At 56.5% G+C, this 23,217-nt stretch overlaps 1 protein-coding gene across 12 annotated transcripts; it reads right to left on the reverse strand.

Moving 5' to 3' along the window:
* Window positions 1–3,711: 3,711 nt before the first annotated feature.
* TNNT2 (troponin T2, cardiac type) lies at window positions 3,712–22,733 on the reverse strand. 12 transcript variants are annotated; one of them, XM_043569354.1, is made up of 17 exons: window positions 22,606–22,730; window positions 18,141–18,188; window positions 17,203–17,213; window positions 17,084–17,098; window positions 14,752–14,778; window positions 12,749–12,814; window positions 12,346–12,381; window positions 11,442–11,475; window positions 10,288–10,348; window positions 9,903–10,019; window positions 8,930–9,007; window positions 7,789–7,899; window positions 6,935–6,940; window positions 6,467–6,576; window positions 5,865–5,955; window positions 4,293–4,333; window positions 3,712–3,960 (listed from the first exon to the last, which is right to left on the reverse strand). In XM_043569354.1, exons 2-17 carry the CDS (start codon window positions 18,176–18,178, stop codon window positions 3,915–3,917), a joined length of 888 nt encoding a protein of 295 aa, XP_043425289.1. In that variant the 5' UTR covers window positions 18,179–18,188; window positions 22,606–22,730; the 3' UTR covers window positions 3,712–3,914. The 12 variants fall into 12 exon arrangements, with proteins under 12 accessions (XP_043425289.1, XP_043425286.1, XP_043425288.1 ...); XM_043569351.1 differs by having other exon boundaries at window positions 14,752–14,781; XM_043569353.1 differs by having other exon boundaries at window positions 18,141–18,192; window positions 22,606–22,727.
* Between the last annotated feature and the right edge of the window lie 484 nt (window positions 22,734–23,217).

Raw genomic sequence — 23,217 nt, forward strand, 5'->3', positions numbered from 1 at the left:
TTTCCTCATCTGAACATAAGGATGGGACCTCAGGGCCGTGGACGATGGGTAGGTTGGCCCAAGAGAATATGTGTCACGTAGCCAGCACAGTGCCTGGCACGTAGGACAGGGTGAGAAACACACGAGGGGATGTTATGTAGGAGAAAGGGTAGGTTTACCCCCAATCAGCAGCATTGTCCCCCCAGTTCCCAATCTTCCTCCCCATAGGGCCAACAGGGCAGGTTGGACTTTTCAGCCCAGAAGGATGAGTACCCACAGCCATCCTGTGGGGACATGGATGCCAGCCTGGTCTAGCCTGCACTTCTGGCCAGCCCCCAGCCCCCAACCCGGGCCCGTTGAAGAGCCCGCCACCCCTCCCCCGGGAGGCCTGTCCTTGAGCCCAGCACAGACAAGAGGCAGCCCCCGACTCCAGGAGGGGTGCTGCCTCACCTTTTCCAGAAACCAGGCTGCACCGTCAGGGGTGGATCCACCGGGAGCGAGCTGGCCACGTCCATCCAGGAGTGGCACAGACCTGGGAGGGACAGTCGGCACCAGCAGGCTCTCACCGTCCCGGGCCCCCAGTGATCTGCACAGGGAGAAGGCCTGACCCTGGAATCCAGAGGGAAGACGGGCTTGCAGGGGCTCCTTGTAACCCCGCAGAAGGGAGGAGCTGGCTAGGACCCAGCCTTGGTGAATCAGCTTCCCGAGCCCCCAAAAGGGGCTGGTAAGGAGTTACAACCAAAATAACAGTATCAACGGCTGACATTTACTACCCACTTAACTCACACAGGCACTGCACGCGTGATCACATTCAACCTTCCTTAACAATCCCCGTGTTTCAACAGAAGGGAACTCAGGCATTAGAGAGGGGAAGTCACTGGCCCAAAGTTGCAGAGCTGGGAAGTGGACGGGCCAGAATTTGATGGGAGAAAATGAGGATCTTGATTCAGAGCACGGAGTCTCCGGCAGGAAGAGCTGGATTCCAAGGCAAGTGGCCCCTGGGGCGTCCACCCTCCTCTCTTAGCTCTTCCTCCTCAACAGTGGGTTTATCATGTGAATGCATGACACGACACGAGCTTGTTTGGACAGAAAATCTGGTGATAGGAGGATGGCAGGGGGGAGGGAGGGTCTCCACCCCTCTGACCGAGGGCCGAGCTGAGCTTAGAGGTCATTTTCCCTGACCTATGGGTGTACACAGGGCGCGAGAGATCCGTGAGGGGAGGGGTGTGCCCAAAGCAGGGGGAGATGGGACCCTCGTGGAGAGGGTAGTGCCTGCGGGTTGCAGGGGACGGTGGGCGCAGGGGGAACCTCGGTGTCTGGGGTCACAGGCCACCCTGCTGCAGCCTCACCGAGCTCCTGAGTGGTCAGGAGGCCCAGGCCAGCTCCTGGCATACTCGTGCCCTCAGTGTTTGGCGTGGCTTCCGCTGCCCAGGAAGCACAAGAGTGACAGAAGTAATGAACGAACCGAGGGCAAGGTGTGCGTGCCTGTCTGACGCACCTTCCCACTCACTCGTGAGCCCATCACAGTGTGCTTCTGTGCATACGTCCGTGGTCCCTCCGTTCCCGAGCTGTGTCATGGGGAAAGCACGGGACGACTAGGCTGGAAGCCCACGCCCCTGCCTTGGGCTGATGACCCAGGTATGCCCCTGCACCCTGGCACTCGCTTGCTCTCTCCTTGGTGAACAGGACAGAACCGGGCCACCTGCCCAGACTCTTTGGTTATGGACGAACACTCCAGGCCCCGTGCACACCAGGTGTCTTCAGGGCTCCCATTTAGAGGCAGCACTCTGGATCAACCTGCGGTGTTGCTGTTAAGGTGACCGATGGGGACCTGGACCGGCCGCCACAGAGTCGGAGCATGGTACGCCCTGCCTGGGGACAGTGTCTAGGGCACTCGCAGGGTCTTCCCTCACACCAGGTGACTTCAGGACAAAAGGGATAAGTGGAACCTGACCTCAGGGAGACTCAGAGTAAGACGGCAAGGCCACCTCTATGTCCCTGTCAGTGCGTGGCCTTTAAAGGAGAGACCACGCCTGCGAGGTCAGAGGCATGATCACGAGGACCCCGTTGGGAGAGGGGGGTGCAGGAAGCAGGACCCAGGCCTGCACCATCATTCCCTCTTGTGGCCCAAGATGAGGCTGAGACATAGGAGGTGGGGCCCCCATGGAGATTTGGCAGTTGGAAAATTCTAGCCTTTCAGTTCTAGATTCAGTGCCCCTCTCTCTGGTAGCAGGGAGGGTGGAGCCACAGTGGATCTCCCAGAGACGATGATGGGAGCCCTCTGTGGGCCTAACGCCCTGCCTCCTGTCTTTTGGGCACTTACAGAGGTCCTTCTTGTTCCCCACCAGAAGACCTTGGATTCTGTGATAACCAGGGCTCTTCAAACACACTAAGCCAGCTCTTGCTTCTAGGGCTTTGTTTATGCTGTTCCGTCTTCCCATCCCTGGCCCCTGTCCTTGACTTTCTTCTCATCCCCTGAGACTCCATGTAGAAACCCTCTCCTCCAGAAAGCCCTCATGCTCACCAATGCCAGGTAGGGTGGCTCTTGTCTGGGCTTCCCCAGCACCCACTGTCCTGCCTGCGGTGACACTGAGCTGGAATCTTCTGTTTGCGGCCTCTCTCCCGCTGGGCTAGGCCTAACACAGTGCCTAGCACATATTTGGTTCTCAGGAGACATTTATTGGATGGATGGATGGATGAGTGAGTGAATGAATAAGAAATGAGGCCAAGACTCCAGGCTAAGGTCCTTGTTTGCCCAGGAACCATATCCTTCTCATCTCTAGGTCTTGGCATCTATCACAGTGCTTGGCACATGGCACAGGATAAGTGGGTCTAGATTGTTTCTTGAGAGTCCGAGTGTGATGCTACGGGCACACAGGGAACATGGTGTAGTATGGGAGGTGTCACTGTGGTGGCAGTTACATCAGGGTCCGAGGTGCTCAGAGCAAGGAGTAATGAATCACTCTGCCTGGAAAGTATAGGAAGCCTTCCCAGGGACAGTGGGGCTGGGCTCCCTTGGGTGGATGACATGTGGAGAATTGGGGGAAGGCCTTCCAGGCAAAGGGAGCAGCCGAAGCAGAGGCGTGGGGGTGCCCCATGCAAGGGGGTGCCCTAGGGAGCTGTTGAGTCAGGTGGCTCTCATCCCACACCGTTTCCCTTCTGCCAACTGGGCTCAAGGCCACCATGCTGTCTTCTCCGATTCAGAACCGGGACCCTGTAGTCCCCGGTTTGCACAGGAAGGAAGCAAGCCAAGCACCCAGACCAGCCCACGCCTCCCAGAGGCTCATCGCTGCCTGAAAAGCTACCTGACAAAACCGGCCCTCTTTCCTTCCTCAAGGGCTCCCTGCCCCTCAGACAGACGCCTGCTTCCTAGTCCCTGGCCAGGAAGAGAAAGAAAACAGGCCCATCCAAAGAGGCTTCCATTGTTCCCAAGGAGTGACTCACACACACGGGAAGGTTGTCCCCCGGCTCCTCCGCGCTTTCCCCCAGTGTGCCTCTCGGTGACTCAGAGCAGCTCGCGCCACAAGCCCTTCTGCTGTCTGTGAGGCCCAGGCCCCGAGAGGGCCCTGCATTCCCCAGGGCCAGCCGCCCTCTCCCCTCCGGAAGCAGGGGGGAGGCGGCTCCTTTCAGTGTGGCAGTTATGAGGGGCCGTGTCCCCTAGGGTCTCCCTGTGAGACAGGCTCTCGCCTCAGTTTCCCTCCCTCTGAAAGGGAGCTGACAGGAAAGCCATGCGATGTGTGTTGGCTTTTATTACTGGCACGCGTGGGCATGTGGGGGTACAGGCACCAACAGCAGCTTCCAGCCGCGCCAGCTCCTGGTTTCCAGACTTGAGTCGGCCTGCAGTGCCCGGGGGGTGGTGGGGGGGGGGGGCAGAAGCTGGGGGGTAAGCAGGGAGGGGACACGGCGAGGATCTTTGGTGAAGGACACTGCTGCCCCTACTTCCAGCGCCCGGTCACTTTGGCCTTCCCGCGGGTCTTGGACCTGCAGAAGGAGCAGGGCCCAGTCAGAAGGGGGACACAGGGCTGGGCAGCAGGCCTCCACAGGGAGGGGGTGGAGGTGAGCGATGCTAAGGGTGGAGAGAGGCAGCCCGGAGCCGCTTCCAGAGATACAGCAGGGCAGCAGCCTCGGGCTGGAGTGAGACCTCCTGGCCCTGTACAAATCCCCCACTGAGCAGTGACCAAGCAGGAGTCCGCGCCCTGAAGGGGAGGAGGGAGGGGTGGGAGCCAGAGCCCTCAGAGGAGGAGTGGGATGGTGGGGACACACGGATGGAGGGGGCAGGGCCGGGTAAAGAAAGGAAGGACCTAGAAACTTACACTTTCTGGTTATCGTTGATCCTGTTTCGGAGAACATTGATCTGTAAGTGAGAAAGAGTGACTTTGGAGCTGATTTGGCTCAGGTCTCAGGTGGCTGGGGGTGAAGGGGAAGCCAGCTGAGCACAGCGGTAGAGGGTGGGGGGAGGGGGAGCAGAGCAGCGATACTGTGAAAGTCAGAACAGGCAGGCATCCGGAGGGGCCCAGGTCCCACAGGCAGAAGCCGAGGAGAGGCTTCCTGGCCGCCCCACTGGTCTCTCACTGAGGGGTCCCCGAGGCACAGAGGGCTCAGGACGAGAGGCCTAAGGAGGCTTTCTGAGAATCGGGTGCAAGGCTGGGCCTCAGGAAGCCCTCTGAACAGCCCCAGTCCGGCCTGAGGCCCCCTGTCAGGCACTCTTGCCCGGTTGTTCATGAGGTACAGCACCCCCGTGTGCTACGCCTGCAGTTCACCACCCTGTACTTGGGCCAAATCTGAGCCCGGTAGGCCAGGTGCAGAGTTAAATGTGGAACCAGAGGCAAAGTGGAAGGCCCAGGTCGATAGGGGCTGTAACAGCAGCTAATACCTACTGAGCACTTAGTGGGTGCCCACCACTTTCTGTTCCGTTATGAGCACTTTCCCGAGTATTAACCCCCAGGGATGACTGTGAGGTATAACTTAACACATGGCAAGTGCTCAGAACAATTCCCGGAAGACTTTACTACTATTTTTATTACTACGATGATCTCTATAAGCCTCACAATAACCCTGTGAAATAGGTCCTGGGGTTATCCTTGTCACTTAGAAATGGAAAGAGGGAAGCGGGAGTAACTTGCCCAAGGTCACACAGCTAGTGAGGGGCAGGGCTAGAAATAGGACCCAGGCAGTGTGGCTCCAAAGTCCACGCTCAGTGCCACCACACAAAATTGCCTCTCTCAGCACTGGGGGGTGGGAGGGGACCCTGTAGCCATTCAGGCCTGAGCTGTGCTCAGAAGAGGGGCCCGTGCACAAAGAAAAGCAGCAAAGTGGGCCCGGAAAGGGAAGCCAAACTCCTCTAGGCAGAGAGGCCGCGCTGGGGAAGTGTGAGGGCCCGGCGTTCACTGAGCCAGTTCTTGCCGCTGTACGTGCACCTGGGACCCCTCAAAGCTGTGAGTTTGAGGTTCAGCCGGCTGTGCCCACACCAGGGCCTCTAGGGTACACGGGGAGAGAGAAAGTGGCTGCATCTCTGGTGAGGCCTCCCTCTCTCCACCCAGAGGCCTGGCTTTGTGCATCCTGGTCCTCCCACCTGACCCGGGGCATCCGAGCTGCTGCCTCAAGGCCTTCGGGGACAGAAGGGAGGGAGACCCCCAGGGCTGGCACGCCAGGAACGTGCCTTTGCTCAGCCCCAGCAAGTGAACCATCAGACTTCTCCAGCAAGCAACAGCCCAGTGGTGGACGCTGAACACTGCCAGAGACAAGACCCCCAGGCCGGTGTGTGTGAGTTGGCAAGGGTAGGAGGTGACAGGGATAGGGGAAAGGGGCCTGATGGACAGCAGCCATGTGGGACCCAATCCAAAACAGGAGTGTGGGATGGGGGAGGGGCCAGTGAGCAGGCTCACTTCATATTTCTGCTGCTTGAACTTCTCCTGCAGGTCGAACTTCTCTGCCTCCAGGTTATAGATGCTCTGCCATAGTTCCTTGGCCTTCTCCCTGCAGGGGCCAGAGTGGGGATGCAGGGCAGGATAGGAACAATAAGGAATGGCCCTCATCTACCTTCATCCCGGATCTGACCCAGCCTCCCCCACCAGCCCTCCTTCCCACCCCCAGGCCTGCTAAGGGGACCCCCCAGCCCACCTGACTCAGCAGGAGGCAGAGACAGCAGCACCTGGTGCTTAGGACCGGATGTGGGGTGGGGGGTGGCGCGGCGCGGCGCGGGTGGGGCATCATTCAATCCCCCTTCCCGCCACCTGGGTGCAGGTGGGTAAGAAGCTCAGAGGGGCGAGACGCCTGCTCAGTTCTCTTTCTCTATTGGCAAAGCACAAAGATGGCTTGACTGCCTCACACCCAACTCCAGTGGCACCAAAACATTCTTGGCGGGGGCGGGGGGCGGAATATGTGAGGCAACAGCGCCCCTTGGTGGTGCACGATGAGAATTGCCCTATGCCCCGACCCCCGTGCTGGCGCAGGTGCACGCAGTCGGCTGAGCACCACCAGTCCCCACCTCAGCTGATCCTCATTCAGGTGGTCAATGGCCAGCACCTTCCTCCTCTCGGCCAGAATCTTCTTCTTCTTTTCCCGCTCCGTCTGCCTCTTCCCGCTTTTCCGCTCCGTCTGGAGAGAGTGACAAGCAGGGGGAGTTAACTAGGGAACACCCCCTCCTTTCCCCTAACCCTCCCAAAACCCAATGGGGAGCAAGGCAAAGCCTGCAGAAGGACCAGGTTCTTATCCTCTTCTTCCTGAAACACCCACGCTATCAGCTGCCTGGATTCCCCCCCCCCCGCCCCCCGAGAAACTGAGGCAGGGGCAAGGAGGACCTCTTCAGTCCATTATTTCTTTGCCTCTCCAAATTCTTCCATCTCTCTCCCGGCTCCCTCCTCCCGCCCGACCCATTCTCCACACTCAGCATCCCCCTCCCAGCGAGGCCCCCAAAACGATGAGGAGGACAAGGGTTAGAGGTTGTGGTACCCACCTGGGCCTGCAAAGCCAGGACACCATGAGAGAAAGACCCAGAGAGAAAGACCAAGACCAGGGCAGAGATAGAGAGGGCAGGGCACGGCAAAGGCAGAGAGACACAAGGGGGAGAAGGAGAAGGTGATTCAGACGCTCACTGCAGGCAACCTTGTTCACTAGGACTATTCTGAGAGCAGGGCCATGCCATAAGTCTGGCTGGTGTGGTCATTGTGGCGACAGAGGCAGGCAGGCCGGGCTAGCTCTGAGCTGGGGGACTCTGGAAATCTAAGAAAATGTTCTGATCCCTCCACTGCACAGAGAAAATCAGTTTCATATTTCCTCTTCTCCCTTGAGAATGGAGTGTCGAGCAGGAGTGGGACATAAAAATGAGGAATGGAGGAGGTTTGCAGGAATAAACCATCTCACATCTGCGGGATACACAGATGCTCACCATGTTAGCCGATCTGATCTCAGAGCAGGCAGGGCAGACGATATTAAACCCATTTTACAGATGAGGAAACTGAGGCTCTGAGGTTGCCTGAGGCCACACAACTGTAAGTGGCAGGTCTGAGTCTCCAACCAGAGCTCTGACTCTGGGCACAAGGCTCTTCCAGACACACCATCAACTTTGGGGGTTCCCGGGGCACTGCTGACACTCGAGGCCGCTGCCTGCAGCCCCCCCCCTCCAGCAAGCCCCTCTTAGGGGAAGCCACAGCCGGCAGAGCGCCAGCTCAGGGCATGGGCAGGAGGTGGCCTTGGCCTTTCACTTACAGGTAGGAATTTCTTCCTGGGATCCAGCTTGAAGTCTGTGGACACCCCCTTCCTCCCCATATACCGGGACCCCCTGAAGACCACTGCTGCTGCCCGACCTACCTTCTGGATGTAACCCCCAAAGTGCATCATGTTGGACAAAGCCTTCTTCTTCCGGGCCTCGTCCTCAGCCTTTCTCCTGTTCTCCTCCTCCTCCCGTCGGGCTCTCTCTTCCTGATTTTCAGTGGGGAGGAAGAGAGAAAATCAGGGGTGAGGGTATGAACCCCTGAGGCTGGGCTGAGGTCTGGGGTGTTTATGGGTCATGTGAGTAGAACTTTTCCCTCCATCAGGCAAGAAGCTTCCTGAGGGGCCCCCCAGCACGGGGCCTGACACACAGGAGCAGCGAAGACTTTTGTTTATGAATGAGTGAAGAATGATCTCACCATCCCCTCAGGCAAGGAGCCCCCCACCCCCACCCCAGGAGGCCTGCTGGTCTGGAAGAACCTCCAACACCAGCACAGGAAAAGGGCCAAGGGACCCCCTGTTCCCAGGGAGCCTGCACCAGGGAAGGGACGCAGCAGGAGAGGACTTCGCTGCCTTACAATGGAAGTTTGTACCTTTTGGCCCCTTCTTACCAAACCCCCCCCCCCCCACCTCTGGCAACCACCAATCTGTTCTCTGCATCTATGAGCTTGGCGTTTGGGTTTTGCTTTGGTTTGGCTGTGTTTCAGATTCCACATATAAGTGAAACTAGACAGTATTGTTCTTTCTCTGAATTGTTTCACTTAGCATAATGCTCTCTCCAGGTCCATCCATGTTTTCACAAATGGCAAGATTCCCTTCCTTTTTTATGGCTAATATTCCAGGGGGGGGGGGGGCTGCGTGTGCATGAGCATGCACACACACATATTTTTATGCCTTCCTTCATTGGCAGACACATGTTGCCTCCGTGTCTTAGCTCCTGTAAATAATGCCACAGCGAATGGAGCGCAGATGCCTTTTTGAATCAGTGTTTGCATCTTCTTCGGGTAAATACCCAGAAGTGGAACTGCTGGACGGAGAGTCTTGTAAAATATTAAGTTCGTGAAAGCCCAGACATTTTGATCTCAGTTACTGCTTATTATCAGATTCCAAACAGTGCCCAGCACTCACCAGGGGCACGTTCACTGAATCAATGTGAATGACTAGGGAGGGGCCTGGGGGCCTGGAAGGAGCTGGGGGCCCGCTAGGGGCTTCTGTGGGCCATGGATTAGGGGTCACTCACTGCCAGGCGAGTCTGACGTTCCTTCTCCCGCTCATTCCGGATGCGCTGCTGCTCGGCCCGCTCAGCCCGTCGCTTCTCCTATGGGGAGAGGGGCACAGCCTGCCCAGTGCGTGCATATGGAGGAGGTGTCCCCAAAGGTGCAGGGACCAACCAGGGAAAGAGGTGGCAAGAAAACGCACAGGGGATTTTCCCCTCGGGAGCTCAGGGCAGTGAGTGCCCTTCCTCCAAGGGCTTCTACTCTGCCAGCTCCCTGGACACAGAGCGCCTCGACAGGTGCACCAGCTCAGAATGCCCTGGCTGAATAAAGATAGCCCACAGCAGGCGTGTGCGGATGCCCCACGCGGAGCATTACTCATCGTGGGGTTGTCCTCAACGATTTGAAAAATGTCAGGCGGACTTCTCCCGTCTCCCACGAGTGCTGTGCCCCTGGCCCCGCCCCGGCCCCAGCCCCAGCAGCTGCTCTTGTGTTCGCGGACAGATGGCCAGACCCTCAGCTGCCAGCCAGGGCGGCACAGCGGTGCCACAAACACAGCAGCGAGTCTGGTGGAGCGAAAAACAAAGGAGTCAAAATAACCCCCCCTGGTTATGATTCGGGACTGTAGAGGCCACACTCATCTTCCCTGCATTCGTGAGGGGAGCTCCCAGTGGAAGGGAGTGGGGGGCAGAGGTGGGACAACAGGGATTTGACTCATCACCCCCCAGCCAAGGCCTGGGGCACCCGGAGACCATCAGCAGCTCTGGCTGCCAAGAATGGTCCGGTCTGGTGGGGACGGAAGGCAGGGACCCAAGAAACCACAGTGCAGGGCCTCAAGAGTGGCTCCTGGCCGCTGGAATCCTGATGGAGAGCCCATGTGCAGCAGGGTAAGGGGCCCCCCCCTACCCCCGAAGGCGGTCCAGAGGAGGTGGGGCCTAACAAAGAGGGTGGACGGAGCGGGGTCTCTGGGGGCATTGCCACAGGAGACTGGACACCCACAATCCTGTCTTTGAGGGAAATGAGCTCCTCTTCCTCTTTCTTCCTGTTCTCAAAGTGAGCCTCGATCAGCGTCTGTAGCTCATTCAGATCCTTCTCCATGCGCTTCCGGTGGATATCCTGCGAAGGCACAGCCGGGCTCAGAGGCTGCCAGGCCCATGGGTCCAGGGAAGAAGTGGTTGGGTAGATGCCACCCTCCGCAATGCAGGAGGGACGGGCAGGGCGGGGGCCTGGCCGGGGAAGGGGCCACCGTGGCCCGAACCCAGGATGAGGCCCTGCCAGGCCTGTGCCGAGCACCATCCTGCCTGCGCCCTCCGCCTGCCGGCCCCCCAGCTCACACGGCCTCTGTCTCCCAGCCCAGGCCCGTTCCCCCCGCAGGCACACTCACATCAAAGTCTACTCTCTCCCCATCGGGGATCTTGGGTGGCACCAGGTTGGGCATGAATGGCCTGTTGGAGAGAAGAGGAGGGAATCCATGAATGCCAACCCCATCCTGGACCCAAGGGGCTCTGGGTGGCCAGCACAGGAGGGGACCTTCTCCTTCCTGCAGACACGCGGCCGGGCAACAACGACAGCACCTCTCGGCACGTGGGCACACTGCAGCCCTTTCGCGTGCGCCCTCTCGTTTTATCCCCCTGATACACCCCTGACGCAGAGACCCCCCCAATCTCACTGAAGAAAACGGAGGCCCAGGGAATGACTCGCTCCGGACCACGCAACAAGGACGTCACAGAAGCTATGGCGCGTGAGTCCGACTCCCGAATTCCCACGGCTGGCCCGTGAACCCCTGGCATCCTGGGGTTTGGTCCCCGCCCCAACACATACTTGCTGTGTGACACCAGGTCCAGTGGGCTCCTCAGTTTCCCCGTTTGCCCTCAGGTCTGTGAGGGGCCGAAATGAGATACTGCCATCCGTACAAGTGGCCGGGAAAGGGAAAGGTGCGGGACAAATGAACGGGGCTGGGATTGTCTCTGGGGCTGGTGTTGGCGGGGGGGGGGGTCCCAACTTGGGGAGCAGCCTGCGACTGCTGAGGCGGCATCTGCGACAGGTTTGGCGTCACCGAAAGGAAGAGCCTCCCTGGCCCCCTCTCCACCTGACACCCACCCCGGCAGCTTCCAGGTGGTTTCATTTTGCGGCACCAGGCCGTCCTGCCCCGCCCCTTTGTGACACTTTGAAGCCAGCCAGGCTGGCACGCTGTCACTGCTTGGCTCCCCCAGATTTCCGTCCCTCTTCCTTCAGGTCCCACTTCAGCCGTGCCGTGAGACAGGAGAGGCTATCCATCCAGGGCCACAACTAGTCCACCCCTTTCCTCTGGGTGAACACAGTGCTTTCCATGCTGGGGTACGCAATTGGTAATGGAGCGTGAAGTGGATTGCAGCCCCCCTCCTCCCTCGGGCCAACTCTTGTGCAGTACACAACCTGTACAACCATACAGGTGCCTGCTGCACCCCCCAGCCCATGCCCACTGTATCACACTGCACTCCTGTCCTTCCTCACTGGCCTTCTCCTCCCAGGGCTTCACCACAAGTGTGTCCCACTCACCTGGGCTTTGGTTTGGACTCCTCCACTGGGCCATCTGGGGAGGAGAGAAGCACACAGCCACAGGGTCAGAAGGCCCCAGATCTGGTCCCAGCTCTGCCCCTGATAAGCTGAGCACCCATGCGCCTCTGTTTCTCCATCTGCACAATGAGTTCCTTCCAACCCTGGGGATCCCCGGTTCCAGAAGCATCACGAAGAATTAAAGCAGCAGACCCACAGACCCCACACTCCTTCTCCCATAGTGGCTCCCAGGGGGTCATCTCAGGGGACGGCTGGGTCCTGACAGGAAGAACACCCTCCCAGAGTGAAACTCCAAAGCCTTCTCTCATTCACCGGTTCTGGGCGTTGTCCCCGGGGGATCCTGGCCCGAGAGTCCCCTCCGAGGCTCTGCCTACTTGGTTGCTCCCTGGACTTCCTGGCCTCCAGGGGACGATGCCAGGGGGCATGATTTCAAGACCCAGCTGGCTGCCCCTCCCCTCCAGAGCCAATGCACCCTTGGTAAAGGCTGCAACATGACAATGACCACTGCAGTGACCCCCCCCCCGACATGGGCCATCTACATCTTGGGATTTCATCCTATAGACACTACACCTTATGAATGGTTTTGCCTGAGCTCCAGGAGCCTTGTATGTGTAGGCGACTTCTGGGGCCCTGTCCAGATTGGGACTGGACACTGGTCCCCTCTCCCACAGGGCACCACCCAGGCAGCTTCTCTGGAACGAGGGGGACAGAGGTTTGAAGGCCAAGACCCCAAACCTGCATGGTCATTAACTCTGTCCTCTCCTCCCCTGAACCCCTCCTCGCCCACCTCCCTGGAGGGAGCCCTGTGGTCAGTCTCCCCTAAAGCTGCTTGGAGGGGCTCCCTCGATGCCTCAGTACCTCTCTCTTGATGTCCAACAGTCCTCACCTTCAGTTTCTTTAGCCTCCTCTTCTTGTCCGTCTCCTAAACAGAACGTGAGAAATTAGCAAAGATCCTTGTTCTAGACCCAAGTCCCCCCCTTCCAGAGTCTCCCTCACAGACAGGTCCTAACCAAATTGCACCCTTCTGGTTCCTGGGCTCAGGGGATGTCTATTCGCACACATGCCCCCGGGGCCCAAGGCTCTGCCTGACACGAAAGGAGCTCACAGTCAAGGTTCATTGATCGAACAACTGGGGGCTGAATCCCAGCCCAGGCAGGATGTACTGTTGCATAGGTTGGAAAGAAGGTTCCAGGTGGATTTCTCACGGTCATAGGAGTGCCTCTGGGGGCTCCTGCCACCCCCCCTCCACACCATGAGCAAGCCCCCCCTCACCCCAGACAGGGCCTTACCTTCTACATTGGTCTCCTCAGTCTCAGCCTCACCTTCAGCCTCTTCTGCTGCTGCCTCTTCGTGCTCTGGAGAAGTGAGCCAGAAACAGTGAACACCCAGGCCCTTACTTAGGCTAGCAGGCAGAACCCAGATCAGAGAGGGGTGGGGGTGGAGGTCAGCAACATCCAGGATCCAGAGGAATGTTGGGAGTCACCAATATGAATGACAAGGGGCTGCTCCGTTCTTGGTTTAAACCAGAAGTTGGCAAACTATGACCCAAGGGCCAAATCTGGCCCCCAGACTGCTTCTGTAAATAAAGTTTTATTGGAACACAGCCACATCCACTCATTTATATACTGCCTATGGCTGCCTTTGCCATATTCTAGCAAAGTTCAGTAATGACAACAGACCCTGGTAAACCATGACGGAAGGGCATGATCAAGCTTGTGGAGAGTGCTTTTGTTCTAGACTTGTCTCTCTGGGAGTTTGGGAATTGCAAGCAGGCCTTTCTGAGCATGGAGACCTGTTCTGTACGTGAAGGCCACTGGGAGGGCCAGAAGTCTGGGGTAGGAGCGTGTTACGGTGCGGGGGCAGGGGGTGCTGTTGGTACCAGCAGAGAAGGGTTTGCAGGCCCAGAAACACTCATTGCTGGGGGTGGGAAGGTCTGGTGGCTAGCTATTTCTGCCTCACTCAGCACCTTTGCCCAACAGCCTCCCTGGCAATACAACTCCACCCTGTTCCCCAACTTTCCACCCCCAATGTTCCACCCAGTGATCTGACACCACAGGATGTATCCTGCTTAAGATGAGGTGTTGGGAAAGCTCCTGTCCTCAACTCGGTAACTCTAGGGACCCTTCATCTGTATCCCAAAGAAACCCAAACAGCAAGACAGTGGGAGGGTAGATGAGGTGCCCACTGTGTAGACATTTGTACTGCCCAGAGAGTTGGTAGGATTCTTCTATTTTCATCCCTTTGCTTGGCAGGATATGGACCCCACCCAAGTCAGGCACTTGGAGTAGACAGATCAGACAGGATGACGCCAGGCTCATGGCTCTGCCCGTAGGAGGCATCTGGTCATGCTCACTGGCTGATGGGCTGACAAGTGTGGCCTCCTGGCAGAGGGAGAGGAGAAAGCCTCAGGAAGGGACAGAGAGAGGCCATAAGGAAAGAAATGTTGGCCCCCAGTCACTCTGTTCTCTGTCTTCTTTTCCTAGTCTGGGCCCAGGGATGCCTCTTCTTTGATCCCCACAGGAGCCTTACCTCAAAGAAGATCCTTCCAGAAGGGGCAAGAATAGAAGGCTGGCCAGCAAGAGTATGACCAGTTGTGGGGTCCTCTTCAGGCCATCTTGTTAACCCCTGTCCCCACCCCATCTAATGTGTCAATTCTCTGTAGAATACCCCCGCCCATGCCACACGCTCAATGAGGCGCTCCTGGCCTCCTCACTACATCTTGAGACATCACTATTAGAAACTTCTTTCAACTTCAGCCCAAGTCTATCTCCCTTGCCCTAGTCCCACTCCTAGGGGCTGGAAACAAGTCCCGGCCCCCCCACCCCACAGCAGTGCACATTTGAAGGCTGACGTCATGTCCTTTCTGCCCTGGCTATTTCCAGTTCCCCCAGCTGCTCTTCAGATCGCTCTGTCGCCAGGTCCCTCACACCCTGGCCACCCTGCCTGGGTCCTGTCCACTTGAGAGGGAGGGCCCAGTATCTGCAGCGGGGGCAGAGAAAGGCCACTCCTTCCAGACATTAGTCACCTTCTGTGGCCACATTCGGAGCAGGCCAGGGGACAAGCCAGCCTGGGTTCTTCCCACCCGCCCAGCCCAGGAGAAAGATCAGAAACCAGGGGAAAGGAGCAGCGGCCTGGCCCTTGTGAGGCTGAGAGGAGGTGACCGACCCACTCCACACCTGTCCCTCCCCCCCGCCCGGCCCACCCCACTCTGCCACAGAACAGGGCCCGTCCACGGCAGCCAGGCTCAGGACAGCAGGGAGCAGAAAGCACAGGAAAGTAAAAGCTGTACTACCGTCTTCGTCCTCTCTCCAGTCCTCCTCTTCTGAGGGTCAGGGAGTGGCCACGGCAAAGGGGAGAAGCGAGACAGGTTAGTCTGGGAGCAGAAGGACGGGGACAGGAGCAGGGAGACAGCGCACGGTTCTGAGCATGGGCTTTGGAATTAAGCTCCGGTTCCAAGTCCTGAATCACTACTTCTAGCAACTGAGGCAAATCGCTTCCCAGGCGCCTTGTCAGTATAATGGAAAGAACGATCCTCAGGTCTCCGCCGTGATCTAGCAGGCATAGAGCACTCAGTGGGAAGGCACTCAGTAAATGACGGTATCGGGCCATCTCCTCCCTCTCTAGACACGAGGACAGAGGCCCCGGAGAGCAGAGAGTGGGAACAATTCCCGGCTGTCAAACTTCTCCCGTGTTCCTACCCTGAATGAGCCCCTCAGGTATCCCACAAAACATCTCCAATCTCCAGGACTCACAGTTCTGAGAGCCCCAGTGGAGAGCCTGGCACAGGGCAGTTTTGTTGGTGTCTTTCAAGGAAGCAGCCCCATCTAAGGAAGGCACAGCATTATCACACTGAGGAAACAGACCAGCCCATGGTATGCAAACACCTGCCCAAAGAAACAGCTCACAGCAGAATGCACCCTTTCTCTACTGGAAGAAGAGACAGGGCATCGTCCATTCTGCAGGCTGAGTGGTCATCCATGTAGACCTTGCTCTTTCTTGGTCATGTATAGCCAGGGACTTAGCTATGAGGGAGGCGGGTAGAGTCCCTTCAAGCAAGGTCATACATGGAGCTCAGTCCACCATCACAGTGCAGAACCGTTTTGCTAATTCACAGCCAAATCCCACTGTGTGTAGCAGGCAGATGAGCCCCAGATCCAAAGGTCTGTATCTCAAATATCGCCCCCTAAAATTCACAAGCTGGCCAAGCCTCCAAAGCGAAGGAAAACCTACCACATCGAGAGTTTATGCGGGTCACGCAGCAGAAAAGTGGAGCCAGCTAGATTTTTTAAATTCACAACATAGTTCAAATAGCTTCTTAAAGTATCTGGTGTTCCTGGAAAACCAAAGCGACGCCCATGGCCCCTCTCGGTTTCCCCTGTGAGTTTCTCATGTGTCTACTCTTTGGCCAGGCACCCTGGAACAGCCTTAAATGAGAGTTGAGAGAATTTGCTGAGCCTCTAAGGGGCAGGATGCAAGCTGCCAGGCCTGCAGAAGCCTGAGGGGTCTGAGGGCTCCTCTGGGCCACTTGGGGCCTGGGTGGGGACTGGAGTGAGGCCTCGTAATCACGTCGGTGTGTCAAGCGCTCAGGAAGGCAGAAAGGTTAGGGTGTTCTCGCGTGAGATATAGGCACAAAGCTGAGGAGAAATGTGAGAACAGATCAGAGTAGGAATGGGTCTATGGGTCAGAAGGGACTTTCCAAGGTGTAATGATGTCTTCGTGTTTAAATAAAATGTTTCAGATAACGGAACAGTTCTATAATCTCATTTTGAAAAATTATTAAATTGAATGCATTTAGGTGTGATAATGGTGCAATGGTTACGTCTTCTCTTTTTAAGTAAGTAGCGCGTACCTTTTAGCGCTTAAGTACCTACTGAACCATTTAAGCATGAAATATATGATGTCTGGGGATGATTTGTGATGTCTGCTCTAAAATAACTGAGGGGAAGGGTGCCTGCGCGGCTCCCTGGGTTAAGCGGTTAACTGACTTTTGATTTCGGCTCAGGTCATGATCTCATAGTTCATGAGTTCGAGCCCCGTGTCAGGCTCTGTGCTGACAACTCTGAGCCTGCAGTCTGCTTCGGATTCTGTGTCTCCCTGTCTCTCTGCCCCTACCTGACTCACGCTCTGTCTCTCTCTCTCTCTCTCTCAAAAATAAACATTAAAAAATAATAATAATAAAATAAAACAAACTTTTATAAAAAATAACTGAGGGGAGATGAAGCATAGGTGAAAAAAGATTGGCCATAGCTGATGACTGCTGAAGCCGGGTGATGGACGCATGGTGAGGGAGGGGAGAGCGTTATTCTATTTTGCTACTGTTACATGCATTTAAAACTTTTCATGGTAAAACAAATAGAGAAAAAAAATCACACGTAATTAATTAGAAAAAGGGGTGATTCTGTTTGAACAAAATGACAGACAAAGGAGACAGGTTTAAACCTTTTGCCTGAGACCTGAGCAACCGAGGCTGGAACGATTCTCATCCAGGGGCCATGGCTGCTGAAGGGTCTTTGCTCAGCTGGGAGTGAGGGGCGGGCACAGACAAGCTGTTTTCCCAGGGCCCCCAGAATATTGGATTCCTGGGATCTCCCCTTCCCGGCCCTCCCTCTGCCCGAGCTCCATACCTTCTGCAGCTTCTTCTGCTCAGGAGAGAAGACCACGGCCGTAAGAGAGGAGACAAGAGGCGGGTCAGTTTCCAACCACGCTGCCCTCCATCCACATGAGTACACAGGCGTGTGCTTACCTTCCTGCTCCCTGCCCGGCAGAAGGACACGTTGTCAATAGCACATCGCACACACACCACACGCACACACTGGCCTTTTCCCCGAAGATGACTCCGCTCTTTATTTCCCTCACTGCCTAATGAGGCTCACCCCCCCCTCTGCCCACCTATAAAGGCACCCCCTAACCTGGCTCAGCCTTCTCCGCCAGGGTTACCCACTGTCCCCAGCAAACCTCTGCCTGGGCCAGCTTGCTCTCTCCAGCGTCTGCCCGCTTACCACTCTCTCCCTGCTCTGAGCGTCGCCAAGCTGTCCCCGAGAATGCCCTTCCCTCGCCCTTCGCTATCCAAATCCTACCCAGGTAACCCCTCTTGGCTAATTGTTTCCAACATGTAACATCTTAACATCCACAGGAGAGCACGCTCTGTGAGGGCAGGCGTTCTGCATCCTGATGCCTCTGCAGGCTCCCTGGTGAGCACCACCCCCAGGAGATCATTGTGAGACCTGCTGCCAGTGTCCCACCCCCAGGGTCTCCCAGGCAGGGCGGTGGGCGGGGCACTCCAGGAGGAGTACGATTCCAAGATGAAGTGCTAACAGTGAGCTCTGATTTGGGTTTCATGGGGCATGAGCAGCTCTGCGGCCTCGAGACAGTCACTGAACGGCTCTGGATTCGTTTTCAGGAGACACAGCTTCGAAGCTCCTCTGCCTCCTAGTCTCTGAGCCAGACAGGACCCCCAGCTGACCCTGGGACCCGAGCATCTCTATTTCCAGAAGTCTCCCAGCCTGTGGCCAACCCAGGGTCCGCAGCGCAGAGGCACAGAGGCACTTCCCCAGAACCGGCACAGCCACTCCCCTCCCTATCCCAGGTGGCTCATGGCCCCGGGGGGGGGGGGGGGGGGGGGGGGTAAGGGGCAGGGTAGGGAGGGGTCAGCACCCCAGACAGGATGCTCCAGATACTCACTCCTCGTACTCTTCCCCCACCTCTTCCACGTCAGACATGGTCTCCGCTCTCCCTCCGGAAAGAGAAAAATGTCATAATGGGCAGAAGGGGAATCCGAGCCCTCCTCAGCTCTGAGAAGAGCTTAGCCTCAGGCTACTGCCTGAGACATGGGGAGGTGATGCTAGCCCTGCCCCTCATCAGCCTGTGACCTGCAGCCAGGAGCCTGCTTCTCCTTCTGTCAAGGGGGGATAACAACCCCACATCACCTCAAGGGCAACCGGTCCAATGTCCATTTCACTCATTCACCTCAAGGGCAACCGACCATGTCCATTTCACTCATTGTTCTGCAACTGATACACTGTTTGGAACTTCCCTGCTCTGGTGCAAATCATTGCAACTCTCAAAACAATGTTTCTATAGTTGCTCAACCTTTCCTGTCCACAACCTTGCCAAGCATTCAGGGCAGCAAAGCTGTGCAACCCGTACCCCGTGTAGTTTGCTCATCACTGCAGAACGTTCCCCTGGGAGAGTGGGTACATGGACTGTGGCACATCCATAGCGTGGAATACTTCTCGGTGATGGAAAGGAACAAGGCGTGATACCCAGGACGCCTTGGATGAATCTCTAGGGAATTACTCTCACTGAGGGGGAAAAGGCCAAGCGATATGATATCATTTATATGACGTTCTTGAAATGGCAAAGTTACAGAAATGGAGAACAGATCGGTGGTTGTAGGGGGTGGAAGGGGAGGACAGGTGGGCGTGCTGACCCAAGGCACACAGGAGGGGCACCTGGCTGGCTCAGTTGGAGGAGCATATGACTCTTACCTTGGGATCATGAGTTCAAGCCCCACATTGGGTGTAGAGGTGACTTAACAATTTTTAAAAAGGTGCACAGGATTTTTGTGGTTTTAGAACATTTTAGTGTCTGGAGTGTGGTGATGAACACATGAACCGACACAGATTAAAGCCATACTGAATTTCACACACACACACACACACACACACACACCTGGTCCAAGTAGAGCCGGGGAAATCTGCGTCAGATTATGGCTTCTAGCAAATGCCCATATCCTAGTTGTGACCTGTACCATAGATGTGCAAATATACCATTGAGGGGAACTGGGCAAAGTGTGCAAGGGAACTGTATCACTTCTTAGGATTGCATATTAATCTATAAAATTCCAATTAAATAATGTCTGCCTGGAGAGCTCGTTTTGAGATGCACCCTTAACTGGGATAGGAACGGACAATCGATATTCCAACCCTCTTCCATCAGCTTGCTGAGTGCATTTGGGCAAGTCTTTGTTTAATGTCTCTGAAGGGCAGTTCTTCCTCTGTACCCTGGAGATAGACCCTACACATCCTGGCTACCCAAGGATCTTTATGAGGAGTAAATCGACATTAAGGAAATTGGAAGGCATTAGGCAGTGTGAGGTTTTGTTTCCGTGCAATTGCAGAGAGAAGCCACAGGGAGACGGGAAACAAATCTGGTTTTGAATCCTGGCTCCACCTCACGTTTGCCTGTGACCTTGGAAAGGTCACTTAACCTCCCTACACCTCAGCTCTTCTGTGAAATGGCTCCTCCTCTGAGAGGCTCAGAGCTCGTGTAAAGTGCCTGGCCCAGAGCAGACCTCTGACTAATAACTGTTATAACCCAACCCTCCCGGGCCACATGCGTGTACAGCGTCGGGGGCACCATTCACATTGGCTGAAGCGTGAACGGCGGCCCCGCAGAGTTGTGCAGCATGAGAGCTCTCAATCTTCCTGAGCGAGAAAAGGGATAAGGTGATGTGAGGGTGAGCCTACAGTGAGGCAGGAGTAGAATCAGAACAAAGGACATGGCCACCCTCAGTGAGGCTTCTCCTGGGCCCCTGCCTGCTGTCCCACCCGCGTCCAGCCACCAACTTCTGACTCAAGCCACAGGTGACAGGGGCAGAGGGAGGGCACCGCTCACTGCCCTCTCCGCCTCTCCCTGCACATCCTACTGGAGTGGTGCCCCAGGCACCCACCTGATGACATCCAGTGAGTCCCTGTTCTGATGGGGTGGGGTGACGTCAGCTGCTTTCGGGCTGAGGGATCTGAAGGGTTCTCTGCGCCCAACTGCCCCTCTGAGTGGAGAACTCTTCAGACCCAATGCCCCCTTCAGCCGCCGGCCGGCTGGCTACTTATCTGAACCTGCTCCCAATATCCCAGGGTCCTGCTGGGTTCAGGACAAGCATGGCTGTAGCGAGGCAGGCCCCTCTCTAGCTCCCTCTGCTGGCGCAAGGTGGGGGCAAGTGAGGGAGGGTTTACACAGAAGCTTTGGACAGAAACTCTGAGCCACTTTTTGGCTCCATTTGGATGGAGGCGGGTCGGAAGAGATGTCAGATGCATACAGTATCATGCCGGGGATGGAACCTTATTCTGCTAAAGAAAGACCCAAACGCCAGAGCATCTCCAAAATAGGTCTTCAGATGAGAGTGGCCAAAGAGAATAGCCCCCTCACCCCAGATATGCACTGCCCCAAGCCCCAGGACAGTAGGCAGGAAGAGAATCCTGGGAGGAATCTGTCACCTCAGGGAGGACAGAGAAGTTTCTCACAGGGGCTACGCATGCCAGCCTGGGGCATGTGGCCTCTAGCTTTCTCCCCTCTCTTGCCCTCCCTCCTGCTGGCAGGGCTCTGGGCTCAGAGGAAGAAAGAGCAGCTTGGAGCCCTCTCCCTGCTCCTGGGAGCACCATCCAACTCCCCAAAATAGCAAACTGACCATGGAGAGTAAGGGAGGGCTTTCAACCAAGAGGGCAGCAGGCAAGCCAATTGCCCGAAGGCAAGACTGATGAAGGGGAAGGCGATAGGCCGAGGCCGGGGCTCTGGAATGAGACATAATCAGGAACCTGGCAGGGCCAGGAGTGAGAATGTCCTGGAGCAGCTGTGTCCTCACACCCAAACCCTCACCTGCTTCCACAGACGGCTTTCTAGCCAAACTCCCTTACAGCCAAGAGATCAGGGTCACCTTTCTTGGGGAGTAAAGCAAAAACAATACAGGGCAGAAAGAACACTGGCCGTGAGGTCAAAAGGTCCGGGTTCAGGGGCACCTGGCTGGCTCAGTCTGAAGAGCCTGAGACTCTTGATCTCAGGGTCATGAGTTCAAGCCCCTCACTAGGCATAAAGATTACTTAAAAAAACAACCTGGGTTTAACCCCAGTTTTTGCGGTGTGACCTTAGCTAACTCATTTCATCTCTCTAGGCTTCTCCTATCTATAAAATAGATGAGCTTCAAGTTCTAGTCTCACAGAAACAAGTCTCTGAGTTTCTGAGGAATGTGGGCCCCATCCCTCAGCCCTTGTCCCCAACATCCAGCTGGAATCCTCCCAAGCCTGCAGCTGTCAGCCCACCAGGAGAGCTAGGGGACAGGGTTGAGGGGGGCCAGCAGGCAACCCGATCCTCTCAGATTCCTCTTCTGCCCGGAGAGGGCTTGCCCTACGAGACATGGGTCAGAGGAGGAATTCTGGAGGTCAGATGGCTTCCCAGCTGCAGTAGGCCTGGAATGTGCATTGACACTCCTTACACGCTAGGCCACCCCTTCCCTAGATGTTTCCTCATTCGGCCCAGGAGAAGCTGGAAGTCAAGGGAATATCCTTTCTCTGCCACTCCCAGACCCTGAGCAAGGTCTGTCCCTACAGGGCATGTTGGAATGGGGTGGGACAAGGGTCCACGGGGGGCCAGGGGGCAGCTGGATTCTAACCCCTGGAGCTGGGTTCACACCCCATAGAAGGATCTCTCACTGGGGTCTCTCCCCCATCAGCCCCCCCAAATGCTACCTCACAGGGCTTTCTCTCTGGGGAGGAGGGTGGTCCTGGTAGAAGGCAGATGAACGTCACATGTCTGCTCACAGAGGTGCTCCCCCGGTCCCTGCCTACCTCCGGACATGGGCTCCTCCTCAGCGCTTACAAGACAGTTTCTGAATTCCTGGAGATGTGAATTTCACCACCGGGACTATTCTGATTGACATGACTGCAGTCTTGCTCTGCTCTCTGGGAGTCAAGAAGGACCTGCCTGGAAAGGTTTAGGGGGCCCTGGGCCTGGAGGTGAGGGGCGGGACTGAGCAATCTGGGGGAGTTCCTGTTGCTTAGAGCTTCACTGTCTGTAGAGCAGACAGAGACCTAGCAATTGTCTCCCCCACTCTACAGATGAGGAAATTGAGGCCCAGGGAGGGAAAGGCACTTACCCAAGACCTGCCAGCGATACAGTATCTTTAGTGGCAGATCTGGGACTCAAATCCAAGTCTAACATTTCTAACATACTGCCCTACTGTGCTAGTCTTGAAACCTGATCCCTGTGACACCCCTGTAAAGCGTGGCCTCTTCTCAGAGGGAATGTGGGCCGCTAGGGACTCTGACGTCCACTCCCTGCGGACACAGACAGACTCTGGATACAAGTGCCAGGCTGCAGGACATCTTTCCTCTCCTCTCTGCTCTCCCCATCTCGAGCCGCACCCGGGTCTTACCTCAAACCAGGAGCTGCCGACAGATCCCGAGGTATCTGCTCTGCCTCAGCAGGGACTGGGTGAGGGCAGGGGATGGAGAGGGCTTTAAGCAGGCCTGTGGGCTGGGGCCTTGTAAGCCAAGCCCTGCGGTGGGAGGAATGTGCAGCAGGAGACACAGCGGGGGCGCGGGGGGTGTTGGCTGCTATTTTGGCAGGTGCCAGGGACAGGACTAAAGGAACATGCACCCCACGCCATATAAGCCCATGTGGTTGTCCAGCTGCTCAGATAAGCTATTTAAAACCAGAACAGATATGCAGGGAACAGAGGAGGGAGCAGGCATGTAACATAAACCAGCTGTCCCTCTTAAGAATCCTGATAAAGCAGGTGCCAGAGGCCCAGGCCTGGGAAGGCAGGCTGGGAGCAGTACTGGGGGGCAGATGGCAACCTCTAAGACACTTCATGAGTCTCTGGGCCAGGGGCCTGGCGGGCAGGGGGAAGGGCTTATCTGCAGCTGCACGTAAAGTGATGCTGTGGGTATAGACGTCTTGCAAGCTACTGGCTGCTTCTAATGGGCCGAGTGGGCTTGTACAGGATGCAGGCTCAGCAGGCCTCAGTAAGGACATCTGCAAAGTG

Source organism: Prionailurus bengalensis, chromosome E4 (assembly GCF_016509475.1).
Source record: "Prionailurus bengalensis isolate Pbe53 chromosome E4, Fcat_Pben_1.1_paternal_pri, whole genome shotgun sequence".
In the NCBI taxonomy this organism is placed as follows: Eukaryota; Metazoa; Chordata; class Mammalia; order Carnivora; family Felidae; genus Prionailurus; species Prionailurus bengalensis.

Excerpts from the sequence above, each read along its gene's own strand:
- TNNT2 (XM_043569351.1), bottom strand. The coding sequence starts at position 18,178 with ATGTCTGACGTGGAAGAGGTGGGGGAAGAGTACGAGGA. Across the intron at positions 10,020-10,287 it reads GGGAGAGAGTAGACTTTGAT|GATATCCACCGGAAGCGCAT; the intron begins GTGAGTGTGCCT and ends GTGCCTTCGCAG. Across the intron at positions 7,900-8,929 it reads AACGTCAGACTCGCCTGGCA|GAAGAGAGAGCCCGACGGGA; the intron begins GTGAGTGACCCC and ends ACTGAAAATCAG.